The sequence below is a fragment of the Schistocerca gregaria genome, chromosome 6 (assembly GCF_023897955.1).
Source record: "Schistocerca gregaria isolate iqSchGreg1 chromosome 6, iqSchGreg1.2, whole genome shotgun sequence".
In the NCBI taxonomy this organism is placed as follows: Eukaryota; Metazoa; Arthropoda; class Insecta; order Orthoptera; family Acrididae; genus Schistocerca; species Schistocerca gregaria.
Genome location: NC_064925.1, coordinates 442,600,754 through 442,618,543, shown reverse-complemented (window position 1 = coordinate 442,618,543; position 17,790 = coordinate 442,600,754). Strand labels below are relative to the sequence as shown.

Below are 17,790 nucleotides of genomic sequence, written 5' to 3'. Positions count from 1 at the left end.
CTCTAAGCGAAGAAAGATATTTTAGAAGCAAATCAGGAACTTAATTTGCTGCGTCTATCCGTTCCACACTGAAAATGATTATAGGCAACAGAAACTTCATAGAGCTCCACAACGTACGTGCGCCTTGCTGCCTCTCAGGCGGAAAAGCTATACAAAAGGACGGACACCATCGACAGAAAATTTCAGCGAACATTTAATGACTAACAAAAGTTGTTCCCCACGATGTGATCTGTCACCCCTAGAAGTTTGAGGCAAAGATTTTGTAATATCTTGTCTTCATAATTTGATTGTTCGGTGTAGTTGTAATTGTGTACAGAAAGTTGTCGTCGGCCTGTTGGTTTGGGGGAGGGGGAGCGAGTTCACCGGTCCCATGGGAGTAGTGAGGGATGGCGAAGGAAATCGGCAGTGCCCATTCAAAGGAACCATCCCGACATTTGCCTGAAGCGATTTAGGGAAATCACGGAAAGCCTAAATCAGGATAGCCGGATGCGGGTTTGAACCTTCGTCCTCCCGGAGCGAGTTTAGTGTGTAAGGAATTGCAGAAAGACTTCGACAAAATTTCCACTTGGCTTAATGAATGGCGGGTCTCTTCAAATATCGATAAATATAATACAATGTTGATAACAAAAAAACGTATAGCATCTGATTACACGGTTACTGATGAACATCATATCAAATATTTAAGAGGGCCATATTGTTTTTGAAGGTTCTATCACTAGAGAAATGGAAACCACATTGAATATAAAAAATCTTTTACTGGGAACACCTGGCTACAGCTTCCATCTACTTCTCTACATAGTCGATGCTCCAACTTAAACACCTGTCGTAGCGTGGTACCAACTTTCCAGCCCGCGTGCTTAACTGGGTGGCAACGTGCTCGCCTCCCATGCAAGCGGGTCCGGATTCGATTCCCGGTCGGGTTGACGATTTTCTCCGCTCGGGGAGTGGGTGTTGTGTTATCATCATTTCATCCTCATCGGAGGCGCGCAAGTCACCCAATGTGGCGTCGACTGACATAAGACTCGACTGAAATAAGACTCGACTGAAATAAGACTTGCACTTGGCGGCCGAACTTCCCCAATGGGCCTTCCGGCCAACGATGCCACACGCTCATTTCCATTTAACAACTTTCCTATACCCTCTTCATATAAGGCAGCCACCTGTGCTTTCTGCTAATTCTCTGCACTGATCTGCAGTTTCTTGTCTGTGCAAAAATGCTGTCCTCGTAGCTGGCGGTTTGTGTGACCGAAGAGATGAAAATCAGACGTAGCCACATATATGTATGATGGCTGTGTGGTTGGAGATCAAACACTTCCAATCGAAAATGTTGCAGGAGCGTCATTGTTGCAGTTGCAGTCTGCAGCTGAGCATTGTCATCAGTGCCTGATGAGAAAGTTGCTCTTCGTTTGTTCTTAATTGCCCTTAGTAGGAGATTTTCTTGTATCGCATGTTCCACTCGCTGAACAAGAACATCGCCTGATGCTGGCTTTCTTTCCTGACCACCTGCATTATGAACATCTGTTTCTGCACTATTTCCCCACTTTTCTGTAACGCATAACAATTATGTTATATGGGCACTATTAACTCATGCTGCAACCCTCATCTAGAAGTAATCGAACGACAGCACGCACTTTACACTTGGCGGAAGCTCTGTTGTTTTAGGCTTCTTCACGCGCCCTCTGTGCGCTCAGAATTGAAAAGTGCGACGTGACGCGATCGACGGCCACACTAGAGAGACAAACCTTCATCGGACTTTCGGACTTTCACCGTAGTTCGCAGTTTTACTATCGCGACCAATCGGACCTCTAAAAAAAAAAATTGCTTATTTATGAGTAACCCTAAGAAGCCATATGAAATGAGACGATCATGTAAAATCAGTACTATCGAAGGTGAATGGAAGACTTGTTGAAAGGTCTCTGTGACAGTGCGGTTCGTCCGTAAAGGAAAACTCACAAAACGCAGATGCACCCAGTTCTGTTCCAGTATTTGGGCATGGCAACAGCCTTCGAATTACTTCAGAGACCTGCTGGCAGGATCCTAATAGATCTGTATAGAATATACGAAAGCGTGACAGAAATTTTCGGGTAAGGTAAATGACAGTCTTTGAGAGAAAGACGAGTTTTACTGAAGCTCGAAATGTAGCACGAACTTCAGTGAGAGATGCTTTTTATAGTTTTCGCAACGAACCTCAGTCTCGAAATCTGGCAGAAAACCCAAAGAGATTCTGGTCGTGTACAAAGCACACGAGTGGCAAGTCGCAATCAATACCTTTACTGCGCGATAACAGTGATGATATTATTGATGGCAATGCCACTAAAGCAGAGTTGCTAAAGAGGGTTTTTAGAAATTCCTTCGCAAAGTACGACGAAGTAAATATTTTGAAATCCTTACCAGGAACAACTGCGAACACGAGTAACCTAGAATCAGATATCCTTGGTGTAGCGAAGCAGCTTAAAACAAGAAAGACATGGCCTCTGGTGCAGATTGTATACTAGTCAGGTTCCATTCAGCGTATGCTGAGACAATAGCTCCACACTTAGCAACCGTATACGACCGCTCGCTCGTAGAAAGATCGGTACCTAAAGATTGGAAAGTTGTACAAGTCACACTAGAACCCATAAAAGGATATAATAGTAATCCACTGAATTACAGACCATTATCACTAAAGTCAGTTTGCAGCAGGACTTTGGAACATATACTTTGTTCGAACATTGTGAGTAAACTCAAAGAATACGATTTATTGACAAACTGCCAACACAAACTCAGAAAACGTCATTCTTTTGAAACACAACGAAGTCATTATTCTCACGAAGTAATGAGTGATATCGAGAAGGAACGTCAAACTGATTTCGTATTTTTAGATTTCCAGAAGGCTTTTGACAACGTCTCTGACACGTCATTTCTAATCAAATTACGTGTGCATACCGTATAGTGTCAGCTGCGCAACTCAATTCGTGGTTTTCAGTCAGAAAGGTCACAGTTCGTAATAAGAGGTCGAAAGTCATCGAGTAAAACAGAAGTAATATCTGGCGTTCCCAAGGAAGTGTTATAGGTCTTGTGCTATCCCTGATCTACATAAACGATTTAGGAGACAATCTGACCTGCCCTCTTAGAGTGTCTGTAAATTATGTTGTCATTTACAGTCCTGTAAAGCCATCATACTTCAAAACGAACTGCAAAACGATTTCGATAACATATGTGTATCGTACAAAAAGTGGTAATTCACTGTAAATAACGAAAAATGTGAATCCATCCACATGAGTACTAAAAAGAATCCTCTAAATTTAGGGTTACACAATAAAGACCACAAATCTAAAGGCTCTAAACTCAACTAAATAATTAGGGATTACAGTTACGAATAACTTAAATTCGAACGATTCCGGGGACAGCAAACCAAAGACTGCGATTTATTGGCAGAACACTTAGAAAATGTAACAGGTCCACTAAAGAAACAGCTTGCACTATTGTTGTCCGTCCTCTTCTGGAGTATTGCTGTGCACTGTGAGATCAGCATCAGACAGGATTGACGGAGGACATCGAAAAGTTCAGAGAATGGTAGCTCGTTTCGTATTATCGCGAAATAAGGGAGAGAGTGCTACGGATATGATATAAGATTTGGGGTAGCAGTCATTAAAAGAAAGGCGTTTTTCGCTGCGGCAGGATCCTCTTATGAAATTTCAGTCACCAACTTCCTCCTCAGAGTGTGAAAATATTTCGTTGGTGCCCATCTACATAGGAAGTAACCATCAGCATAATACGAGAAATCAGAGCTCACATGAAAAGATTTAGGTGTTCGTTTCTGGCGCGAGATGTTCTAGAGTGGCGCGGCAGAGAAGTAACTTGAAAGTGGTACGACGAATCTTCTGTAGCGCACTTAGTTGTGAATTGCAGAGTAATCATGTACATGTACTGAAAAATTTCAGTAATTTACAGTAACCGGTATTCGGATTGTGCTATGGCTGTCACCAACATTTTTCTTACGCATGGCTCATTAGTAAAAGATAAGAGAATAGGAAATGTACAGAGGCTTACAGTAATTTCAGCTCGCTCAATATGCGAATCTGACAGGAAGAAAGTTGGTAATATTGGTACGATGTACCATCCTCCATGCACTCTGCAGCAATATTTAGGTAGATGTTTACGAAGACAGCGCCCACGGGCTGCGCCGCTTTGCAACACAAACCAGGGCGACAGCGGGTCCCTCTCTCTGTTGCAGACGGTGTCGGTGGCGGTGTCGGTGCTGACGTTGACGTTCATCAGCATCGACCGCTGGTACGCCATCTGCTTCCCGCTGCGCTTCAACTCCACCACCAGCCGCGCCAAGACGGCCATCGGCATCATCTGGTTTGTGTCGCTCGCCTTCGGTAAGTGCTTCTGTCCCCGTCCACTGCACGCCATCTTCTCGTATCGAGATCGGCCTATACTGTTGCCATAAACTCGAGCCCTCCATTCAGTACTGTCTCATATCCTCGAATGTCGTGAATCTGGCGTCTTCATATCTCCTTTGAACTCCTCGTGTCCAGAATTGCAGGTCCACGACTTCGTAGGTGGTAATTTGAATAGTTCAATGACAAACAAACTTGGTGTAATTTTTGTTTATAATTATACATAAAAAAATAAAAACACTGCAGTATGGCCGTCATCAGTGTTGCCACGATACTAATTCACAGAATATGAAACTATTTAAACCAAACATTAATCAGTGGATGAATTAAGCAAGGTTTGAAAGATCTAATACGGAATGACAACGTCATTAGAGCTTTCCAGCTTCAACACTCACATTCTTGAGCCTAATACGTTCCTTGGTGTGGCCATCTTCCACATAAATTTTATGAATATTTGTTCCATAAACTTGAAAACAATCAGAATAAACAATATGAAACGCAGTCTGATCTTTGCCGGCCGTTCTGACCGTGCGGTTCTAGGAACTTCAGTCCGTAACCGCGCTGCTGCTACGGTTGCAGGTTCGAATCCTGCCTCGGGCATAGATGTGTGTGATGTCCTTAGTTAGGATAAGTAGTTCTAAGTCTAGGGGACTGATGACCTCAGATGTTAAGTCCCATAATGCTTAGAGCCTTTTGAACCAGTCTGATCTTTCACAGAAAGTATCATACACACAAAAGTAAAGCAGAAAAGGAAACCCTTTAAAAAGTATATATGACAACCCTTTAAAGAGCAGTTATGTATTGCGTGCCTCAGCGATGCAGATGGCCGTACCGTAGGTGCAACCACAACGGCGGGGTATCTGTTGAGAGGCCAGACAAACGTGTGGTTCCTGAAGAGGGGCAGCAGCCTTTTCAGTAGTTGCAGGGGCAACAGTCTGGATGATTGACTGATCTGGCCTTGCAACATTAACCAAAACGGCCTTGCTGTGCTGGTACTGCGAACGGCTGAAAGCAAGGGGAAACTACAGCCGTAATTTTTCCCGAGGACATGCAGCTTTACTGTATGATTAAATGATGATGGATCCTCTTGGGTAAAATAGTCCCCCATTCGGATCTCCGGGCGGGTACTACTCAGGAGGATGTCGTTATCAGGAGAAAGAAAACTGGCGTTCTACGGATCGGAGCGTGGAATGTCAGATCCCTTAATCGGGCAGGTAGGTTAGAAAATTTAAAAAGGGAAATGGATAGGTTAAAGTTAGATATAGTGGGAATTAGTGAAGTTCGGTGGCAGGAGGAACAAGACTTCTGGTCAGGTGACTACAGGGTTATAAACACAAAATCAAACAGGGGTAATGCAGGAGTAGGTTTAATAATGAATAGGAAAATAGGAATGCGGGTAAGCTACTACAAACAGCATAGTGAACGCATTATTGTGGCCAAGATAGATACGAAGCCCACACCTACTACAGTAGTACAAGTTTATATGCCAACTATCTCTGCAGATGACGAAGAAATTGAAGAAATGTACGATGAAATAAAAGAAATTATTCAGATAGTGAAGGGAGACGAAAATTTAATAGTAATGGGTGACTGGAATTCGAGTGTAGGAAAAAGGAGAGAAGGAAACATAGTAGGTGATTATGGATTGGGGCTAAGAAATGAAAGAGGAAGCCGCCTAGTAGAATTTTGCACAGAGCACAACTTAATCATAGCTAACACTTGGTTTAAGAATCATGAAAGAAGGTTGTATACGTGGAAGAACCCTGGAGATACTAAAAGGTATCAGATAGATTATATAATGGTAAGACAGAGATTTAGGAACCAGGTTTTAAGTTGTAAGACATTTCCAGGGGCAGATGTGGACTCTGACCACAATCTATTGGTTATGACCTGTAGATTAAAACTGAAGATACTGCAAAAATGTGGGAAATTAAGGAGATGGGACCTGGATAAACTGAAAGAACCAGAGGTTGTACAGAGTTTCAGGGAGAGCATAAGGGAACAATTGACAGGAATAGGGGAAAGAAATACAGTAGAAGAAGAATGGGTAGCTCTGAGGGATGAAGTAGTGAAGGCAGCAAAGTAGGTAAAAAGACGAGGGCAGCTAGAAATCCTTGGGTAACAGAAGAAATATTGAATTTAATTGATGAAAGGAGAAAATATAAAAATGCAGTAAATGAAGCAGGCAAAAAGGAATACAAACGTCTCAAAAATGAGATCGACAGGAAGTGCAAAATGGCTAAACAGGAATGGCTAGAGGACAAATGTAACGATGTAGAAGCTTATCTCACTAGGGGTAAGATAGATACTGCCTACAGGAAAATTAAAGAGACCTTTGGAGAGAAGAGAACCACATGTATGAATATCAAGAGCTCAGATGGCAACCCAGTTCTAAGCAAAGAAGGGAAGGCAGAAAGGTGGAAGGAGTATATAGAAGGTTTATACAAGGGCGATGTACTTGAGGACAATATTTTGGAAATGGAAGAGGATGTAGATGAAGACGAAATCGGAGATACGATACTGCGTGAAGAGTTTGACAGAGCACTGAAAGACCTGAGTCGAAACAAGGCCCCCGGAGTAGACAACATTCCATTAGAACTACTGACGGCCTTGGGAGAGCCAGTCATGACAAAACTCTACCAGCTGGTGATCAAGATGTATGAGACAGGCGAAATACCCTCAGACTTCAAGACGAATATAATAATTCCAATCCCAAAGAAAGCAGGTGCTGACAGATGTGAAAATTACCGAACTATCAGTTTAATAAGTCACAGCTGCAAAATACTAACGCGAATTCTTTACAGACGAATGGAAAAACTGGTAGATGCTTACCTCGGGGAGGATCAGTTTGGATACCGTCGAAATGTTGGAACACGTGAGGCAATACTGACCTTACGACTTATCTTAGAAGAAAGATTAAGAAAAGGCAAACCTACGTTTCTAGCATTTGTAGACTTAGAGAAAGCTTTTGACAATGTTGACTGGAATACTCTTTTTCAAATTCTAAAGGTGGCAGGGGTAAAATATAGGGAGCGAAAGGCTATTTACAATTTGTACAGAAACCAGATGGCAGTCATAAGAGTCGAGGGGCATGAAAGGGAAGCAGTGGTTGGGAAAGGAGTGAGACAGGGTTGTAGCCTCTCCCCGATGTTATTCAATCTGTATATTGAGCAGCCGGCCGCGGTGGTCTCGCGGTTCTAGGCGCGCAGTCCGGAACCGTGCGACTGCTACGGTCGCAGGTTCGAATCCTGCCTCGGGCATGGATGTGTGTGATGTCTTTAGGTTAGTTAGGTTTAAGTAGTTCTAAGTTCTAGGGGACTAATGACCACAGCAGTTGAGTCCCATAGTGCTCAGAGCCATTTGAACCATTTTTTATATTGAGCAAGCAGTAAAGGAAACAAAAGAAAAATTTGGAGTAGGTATTAAAATTCATGGAGACGAAGTAAAAACTTTGAGGTTCGCCGATGACATTGTAATTCTGTCAGAGACGGCAAAGGACTTGGAAGAGCAGCTGAACGGAATGGACAGTGTCCTGAAAGGAGGATATAAGATGAACATCAACAAAAGCAAAACGAGGATAATGGAATGTAGTCAAATTAAATCGGGTGATGCTGAGGGAATTCGATTAGGAAATGAGACACTTAAAGTAGTAAAGGAGTTTTGCTATTTAGGGAGTAAAATAACTGATGATGGTCGAAGTAGAGAGGATATAAAATGTAGACTGGTAATGGCAAGGAAAGCGTTTCTGAAGAAGAGAAATTTGTTAACATCGAATATAGATTTATGTATCGGGAAGTCGTTTATGAAAGTATTTGTTTGGAGTGTAGCCATGTATGGAAGTGAAACATGGACGATAACTAGTTTGGACAAGAAGAGAATAGAAGCTTTCGAAATGTGGTGCTACAGAAGAATACTGAAGATAAGGTGGATAGATCACGTAACTAATGAGGAGGTATTGAACAGGATTGGGGAGAAGAGAAGTTTGTGGCACAAGTTGACTAGAAGAAGGGATCGGTTGGTAGGACATGTTTTGAGGCATCAAGGGATCACAAATTTAGCATTGGAGGGCAGCGTGGAGGGTAAAAATCGTAGAGGGAGACCGAGAGATGAGTACACTAAGCAGATTCAGAAGGATGTAGGTTGCAGTAGGTACTGGGAGATGAAGCAGCTTGCACAGGATAGAGTAGCATGGAGAGCTGCATCAAACCAGTCTCAGGACTGAAGACAACAACAACAACAACATGTATGGCAAACTCATTGCTTCCATTAATAGAGAAAAGCAAGTCAATAGATGATAATCAGAACAAATCAAAAAAAAAAACTCCCTCCAAACTATCTCTAAAACTAAACTCCAGCTGTCGATTGAGTACACACATTGTCTTTTCTGCTAGTTGAATGACGCTCTATTAATAATATTTTGCGACTGAAATACTGTTCGAGCTTTTTTAACCTTCGGGCATGGTGATAGAAATACGTCAAGAAATACAAGGACGCACAACAGCGGACAGAACGATCTGAATAACCTAACTTTTCGTTACTTAATGTCAGACAAATCATTTCACAAAACATTTGACCATTTTCTTGTACAAATTTCCTTTATTGTCAAGTTTCGTCCAGAAAGCGTGATCTTGCGGACATTTCATTTGCTTTCCTGCTCTCAGATTTCCTTGACTTTTGTACTTGATTTTAAGGGAGCCGTTTTCGTAGTTAAATATCACACCAATGCAACTTTTATCCACAACTTTCTATGATTCGAAGAGATGATATCTTTGACACTTCATTCATATAGCTACCAGCAGCTCCTCTTAAAATATTTAAATTTTCCCTCAAACCACTAATGACGTTTTTCATAACTATCATGATTACTTTCAAGCAAATAAAAGTTTTTTCTGGCTTGACTTCAGGCTGCTCAGTTTTATAGCATTTGTACATTTCCCACTATTAGTCTGAGGAGTATGAAAATTAGGCAAAAATCCATTGCGTAATTTTATCTCAAACCACTAGTTAATGTTTTCTTAGTTACAATGGTTGCCTTCAAGCAATTAATTTTTTTTTCAAAACTACACCTAATGCTGGTCAGCTTGATACCCCATTTGTCCATTTCCCCCTCCTGGCTTGGCTATGAAAATTGTGATAGAACCGCATTATATAATTTATGGGGTATTGTGTACGACTTCCTGCACAGTAGTGAGGAGAGATGCCTCACAGAGTGGTGTGCCAACTGTCTTAGGAAAGCAGCGCAAGAGCAGAAATAATTAGTGAACAAGTTAACGCCGGCCGCTGTGACCAAGCGGTTCTATGTGCTTCAGTCCAGAACCGCGCTGCTGCTACGGTCGCAGGTTCGAAATCTGTCTCGGACACAGATGTGTGTGATGTCCTTAGGTTAGCTAGGCTTAAGTAGTTCTAAGTCTAGGGGACTCATGACCTCTGATGTTAAGTCCCATAGTGCTGAGAGCCATTTGAACCATTTTTGAACACGTTAACACAGACAGAAGATTTACTTCTGTTTCTCCAAGCGAATGAAGACTAATTAGAAATAAGCCCCAAGATACAGAGTCCAGCTCATAGAATAGCAACTAAGATGAGGCTCGCTGTCCTAAGCACGAAGGAAGGTGTCGTAGCGTAATGGCTTCTAGCACAAGAGGCCTGAGTGGCTGCCAATGGCCGTTCTATATTCTGGCGGGAGAGGGCGATCATACTAGGAAGCTGGAGGAGTGGCTCAGTGGGCGCACATCATTGGGTCTGCCAGATCCTGCACGACAACTGTCTGTGTCCGAGGGAAACTCCATTACCAGCCTTGGTACACAGTGGGATGATATCGATACTCGATACGCATAGCAGCAGCAGCACTCCGTCTTCAGGTCACAAGTGGCCCATCGGGACCATCCGACCGCGGTGTTATCCTCAGCTGTGGATGCAGATAGGAGGGGCGTGTAGTCAGCACCGGAGCCGCTGCTGTTCGGTCGAGTTGCTCCTCAATTGGCATCACGAGGCTGAGTTCACCCCGAAAAATGGCAAGCGCGAACGACGGCCCGTATAGTCACCCATCCAAGTGCCGGCCACGCTCGACAGCGCTTAACTTCGGTGATCTGACGGGAACTGGTGTATCCACTGCGGCAAAGCCGTTGCCGTCGATACACATAGGGAACCCTGTTTTCTCTCCACTCAAACATTTGACCAAAAATCCAATCATCTGAATGCCTAGCCCCCTCTCTCGTTCCCTCTCTCGTCCCCTTTGCCTCTCCTGCAAATCCTTTATCTAATCCCTGGCAGTTATTTCATCCACTTCCAACATTCAGCAGTCTCCATCCCCCCAAGAGTCACACGCCACTCTCCCAGTGCATTAACATAATTTTACCAACTCTTTAGTATACGTGCCATCATACTGCAATCCATACTAAAAAAGCACACATTCAGGCACATGCATGCGCACAACCACATACACGTACATGTGCACACACACACACACACACACACACACACACACACACACACAAAGAACAGAAATGAATGTACTATACAGGTAGTAACACTTATACAGGGTGTTTCGGATGAGGAGCTTTTCTCTGTAACTTACAAAATAATAAATAAATGGTATATTTATTTATCTTGCTACACAGAAGAGTTATTACTCTTCCTCCGGAGTTAATATATATTTTTTACAGAGCTACTAAAACGAATTATAATTTTTTAAGTAGAAAGTAATTTTTTGTCACGTAGCTAATGTATTTAAAATTAATGTGTACAAAGCAATTTAAATAAAATTTCTATCAATTTTAGTCAAGGCGCTAGAAACGTTTAAAGTTTTAGAGGTGGATGCAACATGTTGGATGTAAAATTGCTGGTGTCGTAGAGCGGCAAGCACCCTTGACGCACTGTTTGAAGACATCTGGGGTTGTAGATTCGACGACATAAACACGATTCTTTAAGTACCACACAAAACGAAATCCACTGGTGTTAAATCGAATCGGACGACTTTGAGGATCATCGTGAGGACGTTGGCTTCCTAACCATATTCCACCAAATTCATTGCTCACTTCTCTAACCACATCAAACTGGGAATGAGCTGGATAAACGTCGTACTACATCCACATACGACATCTAATATCTACTAGAACCAGATTTTCTGCGATGATATTAAGTTTCCTTGTTGATTAAAACTCGGGACCTTTGCTTTCCGCGGGAAAGTGCTCGGCATTTCTTTCAGGAGTGCTAGTCCTGCAAGTTAAGCATGAGAACTTCTACGACGTTTGGAAGATAGCGGATGAAGGTATGTGGATGGGGCCTGAGCCATGCTTGGGTTGTTCAGTCGGCAGAGCACTTGCTACGAAAGGCAAAGGTCACCAGATCGAGTCTCGGCTAGTCAAACAATTTTAATCTGTCAGCAAATATTGCCTCTAATATCTAGCAAGACATTTAAAAGCACAGTACTTACACTGTCTATAATACACTTAGGTGACAAAAGTCATGGGATACGTCCGAATTTCGTGTCGACTCGACATGGCTTGGACTCAAAAAGTCGTTGGAAGTCCCTTGCTGAAATACGGACTCATTCTTCCTCTATAATCGCCCATAATTGCGAAAGTATTACCGGTGCATGATTCTGAGCACGAAATGACCTCTCGATTATCTCCCGTAAATGTTCGATGGGATTCATGTTGGGCGATCTCGATGGCGAAATCATTCGCTCGAATCGTCCAGAATGTTTTTCAAATCAATCGCGAACAACTCTGGCCCGGTGGCATGATGCGTTGTTATCCAAAAATATTCCATCATTGTTTGGGAACGTGAAGTCCATGAATGGCTGAAAATGATCTCCAAGTAGTCGAACATAACCATTTACCGTCAATGATCGGTCCAGTTGGACCAGAGGATCCAGGCCATTCCATGTAAACAACCCACAGCATAACGGAGCCACTACCAGCTTGCTCACTGCCTTGTTGACCATTTGGATCCTTGGCTCAAAATGGTTCAAATGGCTCTTAGCATTATGGAACTTAACATCTGAGATCATCAGTCCCCTAGAACTCACAACTACTTAAACCTAACTAACCTAAGGACATCACAGACATCCATGCCCGAGGAAGGATTCGAACCTGCGACTATAGCGGTGGCGCGGTTCCAGACTGAAGCGCCTAGAACCACTCGGCCACACTGGCCGGCTTGGCTCCTTGGCTTCGTGGGATCTGAGCCATACTCTAGACCTACCATCAGCTCTTAGCAAGGGAAACTGTGACGCATCTGACCCGGACACGGTTTTGTATTCGTCTAGGATGCCGTGGTCTAGGGGTACCGTCTTTGATTCATAATCAAAACGTCTTCGGTCCCGGGTTCGATCCCCGCCACTGCCTAAACAGCATTGGCATTGGCGGCCGAAGACTTCCGGCATAAGAAGTCAGCCTCATTCTGCCAACGGCCTTGTCAAAGAGGGTGGAGGAGCGGATAGAGGTTCAGGGCACTCTCTTGTCCTAGGGGTGGAAATTGTCCCTAAAGGCGGAAGAATCAGCAATAATCAACGACATGAGGATGCAGAAGGCAATGGAAACCACTGCATTAAAGACAAGTAAAGTGTATCCACAGGACATGTGGCCTGTAGTTGAAGAAGTGTCATGATGATCTCTCCATTGGCAAAAGATTCCGGAATAGTCCCCCATTCGGATCTCCGGGAGGGGACTGCCAAGGCGGAGGTTACCATGAGAAAAAGATTGAATAATCAACGAAAGGATAATGTCCTACGAGTCGGGGCGTGGAATGTCAGAAGCTTGAACGTGGTATGGAAACTAGAAAATCTGAAAAGGGAAATGCAAAGGCTCAATCTAGATATAGTAGGGATCAGTGAAGTGAAGTGGAAGGAAGACAAGGATTTCTGGTCATATGAGTATCAGGTAATATCAACAGCAGCAGAAAGTGGTATAACAGGTGTAGGATTCGTTATGAATAGGAAGGTAGGGCAGAGGGTCTGTTACTGTGAACAGTTCAGTGACCGGGTTGTTCTAATCAGAATCGACAGCAGACCAACGCCGACAACGATAGTTCAGGTATACATGCCGACGTCGCCGCTGAAGATAAATAGATAGAGAAAGTGTGTGCAGATGTTGAAAGGGTAATGCAGTATGTAAAGGGGGACGAAAATCTAATAGTCATGGGCGACTGGAATGCAGTTGTAGGGGAAAGAGTAGAAGAAAAGGTTACAGGAGAATATGGGCTTGGGACAAGGAAGGAAAGAGGAGAAAAGCTAATTGAGTTCTGTAACAAAGTTCAGCTAGTAATAGCGAATACCCTGCTCAAGAATCACAAGAGGAGGAGATATACTTGGAAAAGGCCGAAAGATACTGGAAGATTTCAATTAGATTACGTCATGGTCAGTGATTCCGAAATCAGATACTGGATTTAAGGCGTACCCAGGAGCAGATATAGACTCAGATCACAATACAGTAGTGATGAAGAGTAGGCTGAAGTTCAAGACATTAGTCAGGAAGAATTAATACGCAAAGAAATGGGATACGGAAGTTCTAAGGAATGACGAGATACGTTTGAAGTTCTCTAACGCTATAGATACAGCAATAAGGTATATCGCAATAGGCAGCACAGTTGAAGAGGAATGGACATCTCTAAAAAAGGCCATCACAAAAGTTGGGAAGGAAAACATAGGTACAAAGAAGTTAGCTGCGAAGAAACCATGGGTAACAGAAGAAATACACTCCTGGAAATTGAAATAAGAACACCGTGAATTCATTGTCCCAGGAAGGGGAAACTTCATTGACACATTCCTGGGGTCAGATACATCACATGATCACAATGACAGAACCACAGGCACATAGACACAGGCAACAGAGCATGCACAATGTCGGCACTAGTACAGTGTATATCCACCTTTCGCAGCAATGCAGGCTGCTATTCTCCCATGGAGACGATCGTAGAGATGCTGGATGTAGTCCTGTGGAACGGCTTGCCATGCCTTTTCCACCTGGCGCCTCAGTTGGACCAGCGTTCGTGCTGGACGTGCAGACCGCGTGAGACGACGCTTCATCCAGTCCCAAACATGCTCAATGGGGGACAGATCCGGAGATCTTGCTGGCCAGGGTAGTTGACTTACACCTTCTAGAGCACGTTGGGTGGCACGGGATACATGCGGACGTGCATTGTCCTGTTGGAACAGCAAGTTCCCTTGCCGCTCTAGGAATGGTAGAACGATGGGTTCGATGACGGTTTGGATGTACCGTGCACTATTCAGTGTCCCCTCGACGATCACCAGAGGTGTACGGCCAGTGTAGGAGATCGCTCCCCACACCATGATGCCGTGTGTTGGCCCTGTGTGCCTCGGTCGTATGCAGTCCTGATCGTGGCGCTCACCTGCACGGCGCCAAACACGCATACGACCATCATTGGCACCAAGGCAGAAGCGACTCTCATCGCTGAAGACGACACGTCTCCATTCGTCCCTCCATTCACTCCTGTCGCGACACCACTGGAGGCGGGCTGCACGATGTTGGGGCGTGAGTGGAAGACGGCCTAACGGTGTGCGGGACCGTAGCCCAGCTTCATGGAGACGGTTGCGAATGGTCCTCGCCGATACCCCAGGAGCAACAGTGTCCCTAATTTGCTGGGAAGTGGCGGTGCGGTCCCCTACGGCACTGCGTAGGATCCTACGGTCTTGGCGTGCATCTGTGCGTCTCTGCGGTCCGGTCCCATGTCGACGGGCACGTGCACCTTCCGACGACCACTGGCGACAACATCGATGTACTGTGGAGACCTCAAGCCCCACGTGTTGATCAATTCGGCGGTACGTCCACCCGGCCTCCCGCATGCCCACTATACGCCCTCGCTCAAAGTCCGTTAACTGCACATACGGTTCACGTCCATGCTGTCACGACATGCTACCAGTTTTAAAGACTGCGATGGAGCTCCGTATGCCACGGCAAACTGGCTGACACTGACGACGGCGGTGCACAAATGCTGCGCAGCTAGCGCCATTCGACGGCCAACACCGCGGTTCCTGGTGTGTCCGCTGTGCCGTGCGTGTGATCATTGCTTGTACAGCCCTCTCGCAGTGTCCGGAGCAAGTATGGTGGGTCTGACACACCGGTGTCAATGTGTTCTTTTTTCCATTTCCAGGAGTGTACTTCAGTTGATTGATGAAAGGAGGAAGTACAATCATGTTCCGGGAAAATCAGGAATACAGAAATACAAGTCGCTGAGGAATGAAATAAATAGGAAGTGCAGGGAAGCTAAGACGAAATGGCTGCAGGAAAAATGTGAAGACATAGAAAAAGATATGATTGTCGGAAGGACAGACTCAGCATACAGGAAAGTCAAAACAACCTTTGGTGACAGTTTAATACGGCAGAATGGATAGATAACATTCCATCAGAATTTCTAAAATCATTAGGAGAAGTGGCAACAAAACGACTATTCACGTTGGTGTGTAGAATATATGAGTCTGGCGACATACCATCTGACTTTCGGAAAAGCATCATCCACACAATTCCGAAGACGGCAAGAGCTGACAAGTGCGTGAATTATCGCACAATCAGCTTAACAGCTCATGCATCGAAGCTGCTTACAAGAATAATATACAGAAGAATGGAAAAGAAAATTGAGAATGCGCTAGGTGACGATCAGTTTGGCTTTAGTAAAAGTAAAGGCACGAGAGACGCAATTCTTACGTTACGGCTAATAATGGAAGCAAGGCTTAAGAAAAATCAAGACACATTCATAGGATTTGTCGACTTGGAAAAAGCGTTCGACAATATAAAAAGGTGGTAGCTGTTCGAGATTCTGAAAAAAGTAGGGGTAAGCTATAGGGAGAGACGGGTCATATACAATATGTACAACAACCAAGAGGGAATAATAAGAGTGGACGATCAAGAACGAAGTGCTCGTATTAAGAAGGGAGTAAGAGAAGGCTGTAGCCTTTCGCCCCTACTCTCAATCTGTACATCGAGAAAGCAATGTTTGAAATAAAAGAAAGGTTCAGGAGTGGAATTAAAATACAATGTGAAATAATATCTATGGTACGATTCGCTGATGACATTGCTATCCTGAGTGAAAGTGAAGAAGAATGAAATGATGTGCTGAACGGAATGAACAGTCTAATGAGTACGCAGTATGGTTTGAGAGTAAATCGGAGAAAGACGAAGGTAATGAGAAATAGTAGAAATGAGAACAGCGAAAACTTAACATCAGGATTGATAGTCACGAAGTCAATGAAGTTAAGGAATTCTGCTACCTAGGCAGTAAAATAACCAATGACGGACGGAGCAAGGAGGACATCAAAAGCAGACTAGCTATGGCAAAAAAGGCATTTCTGACCAAGAGAAGTCTACTAATATCAAATATCGGCCTTAATTTGAGGAAGAAATTTCTGAGGATGTACGTCTGGAGTACAGCATTGTATGGTAGTGAAAAATGGACTGTGGGAAAACCGGAACAGAAGAGAATCGAAGCATTTGAGATGTGGTGCTATAGACGAATGTTGAAAATTAGGTGGACTGATAAGGTAAGGAATGAAGAGGTTCTACGCAGAATCGGAGAGGAAAGGAATGTGTGTAAAACACTGATAAGGAGAAGGGACAGGATGATAGGACATCTGCTAAGACGTAAGGGAATGACTTCCTAGGTACTAGAGGGAGCTGTAGAGGGCAAAAACTGTAGAGGAAGACAGAGATTGGAATACGTCAAGCAAATAATTGAGGACGTAGGTTGCAAGTGCTACTCTGAGATGAAGAGGTTGGCACAGGAAAGGAATTCGTGGCGGGCCGCATCAAACCAGTCAGTAGACTGATGACAAAAAAAAAGGATGCTACCGCTACGGTCACAAGCGATGTTGTGCTGTTAGGAAAGGCACTCGCATCGGTCGTCTTCTGCCGTAGCCGCTTACAGCCAAATTACGACGCACTGTCTTGAAGGATTCGTTCGTCTTACGTCCCACATTGATTTCTGAGGTTACTTCGTATTATGTTGCTTCTCTGATAGTCCTCACAACTCCATTCAATCGTCCTTGCTCTCGGTCGTTAAGTAAAGGCCGTCGACCACAGCGCTATTCGAGGTCAGAGGTAATGCCTGAAATCTGGTATTCTCGGTGCACTCTTGCCACTGAGGATGTCGGCATATTGCTTAACGGTTTCGAAGGGAAACGTCCTAGGCGTATAGCTCCAATCACCATTGAAAGTCTGTTAATTCCCGTGGCAAACCTTTCCACGTGAATTCTGTGACTTTAAACGACAGCTCCGCCAATGCTCTGCCGTTCTAAATCTTTCCTACACGCAACTACGGACATCTACATATGTGCGTATTGTATCCCATGACTTTTGTCACCTCATTGTAAACACTCGGTGCATCTGACCTGTCAGAGTACATACAAAGCAGTGTGGATCGATGATTTCGTCTCCAGGGATTCCCCACC

General features: G+C 44.1%; 1 protein-coding gene across 1 annotated transcript in view; it reads left to right on the top strand.

The window, feature by feature from the left end:
* Window positions 1-17,790, top strand: part of LOC126278905 (orexin/Hypocretin receptor type 1-like) — a 1,200,512-nt gene that overhangs the window by 1,071,602 nt on the left and 111,120 nt on the right. Inside the window, exon 4 of the mRNA XM_049979179.1 lies at window positions 4,217-4,364. Within this exon, the coding sequence (XP_049835136.1) occupies window positions 4,217-4,364 (148 nt within the window). The remainder of the gene's footprint in view (window positions 1-4,216; window positions 4,365-17,790) is intronic.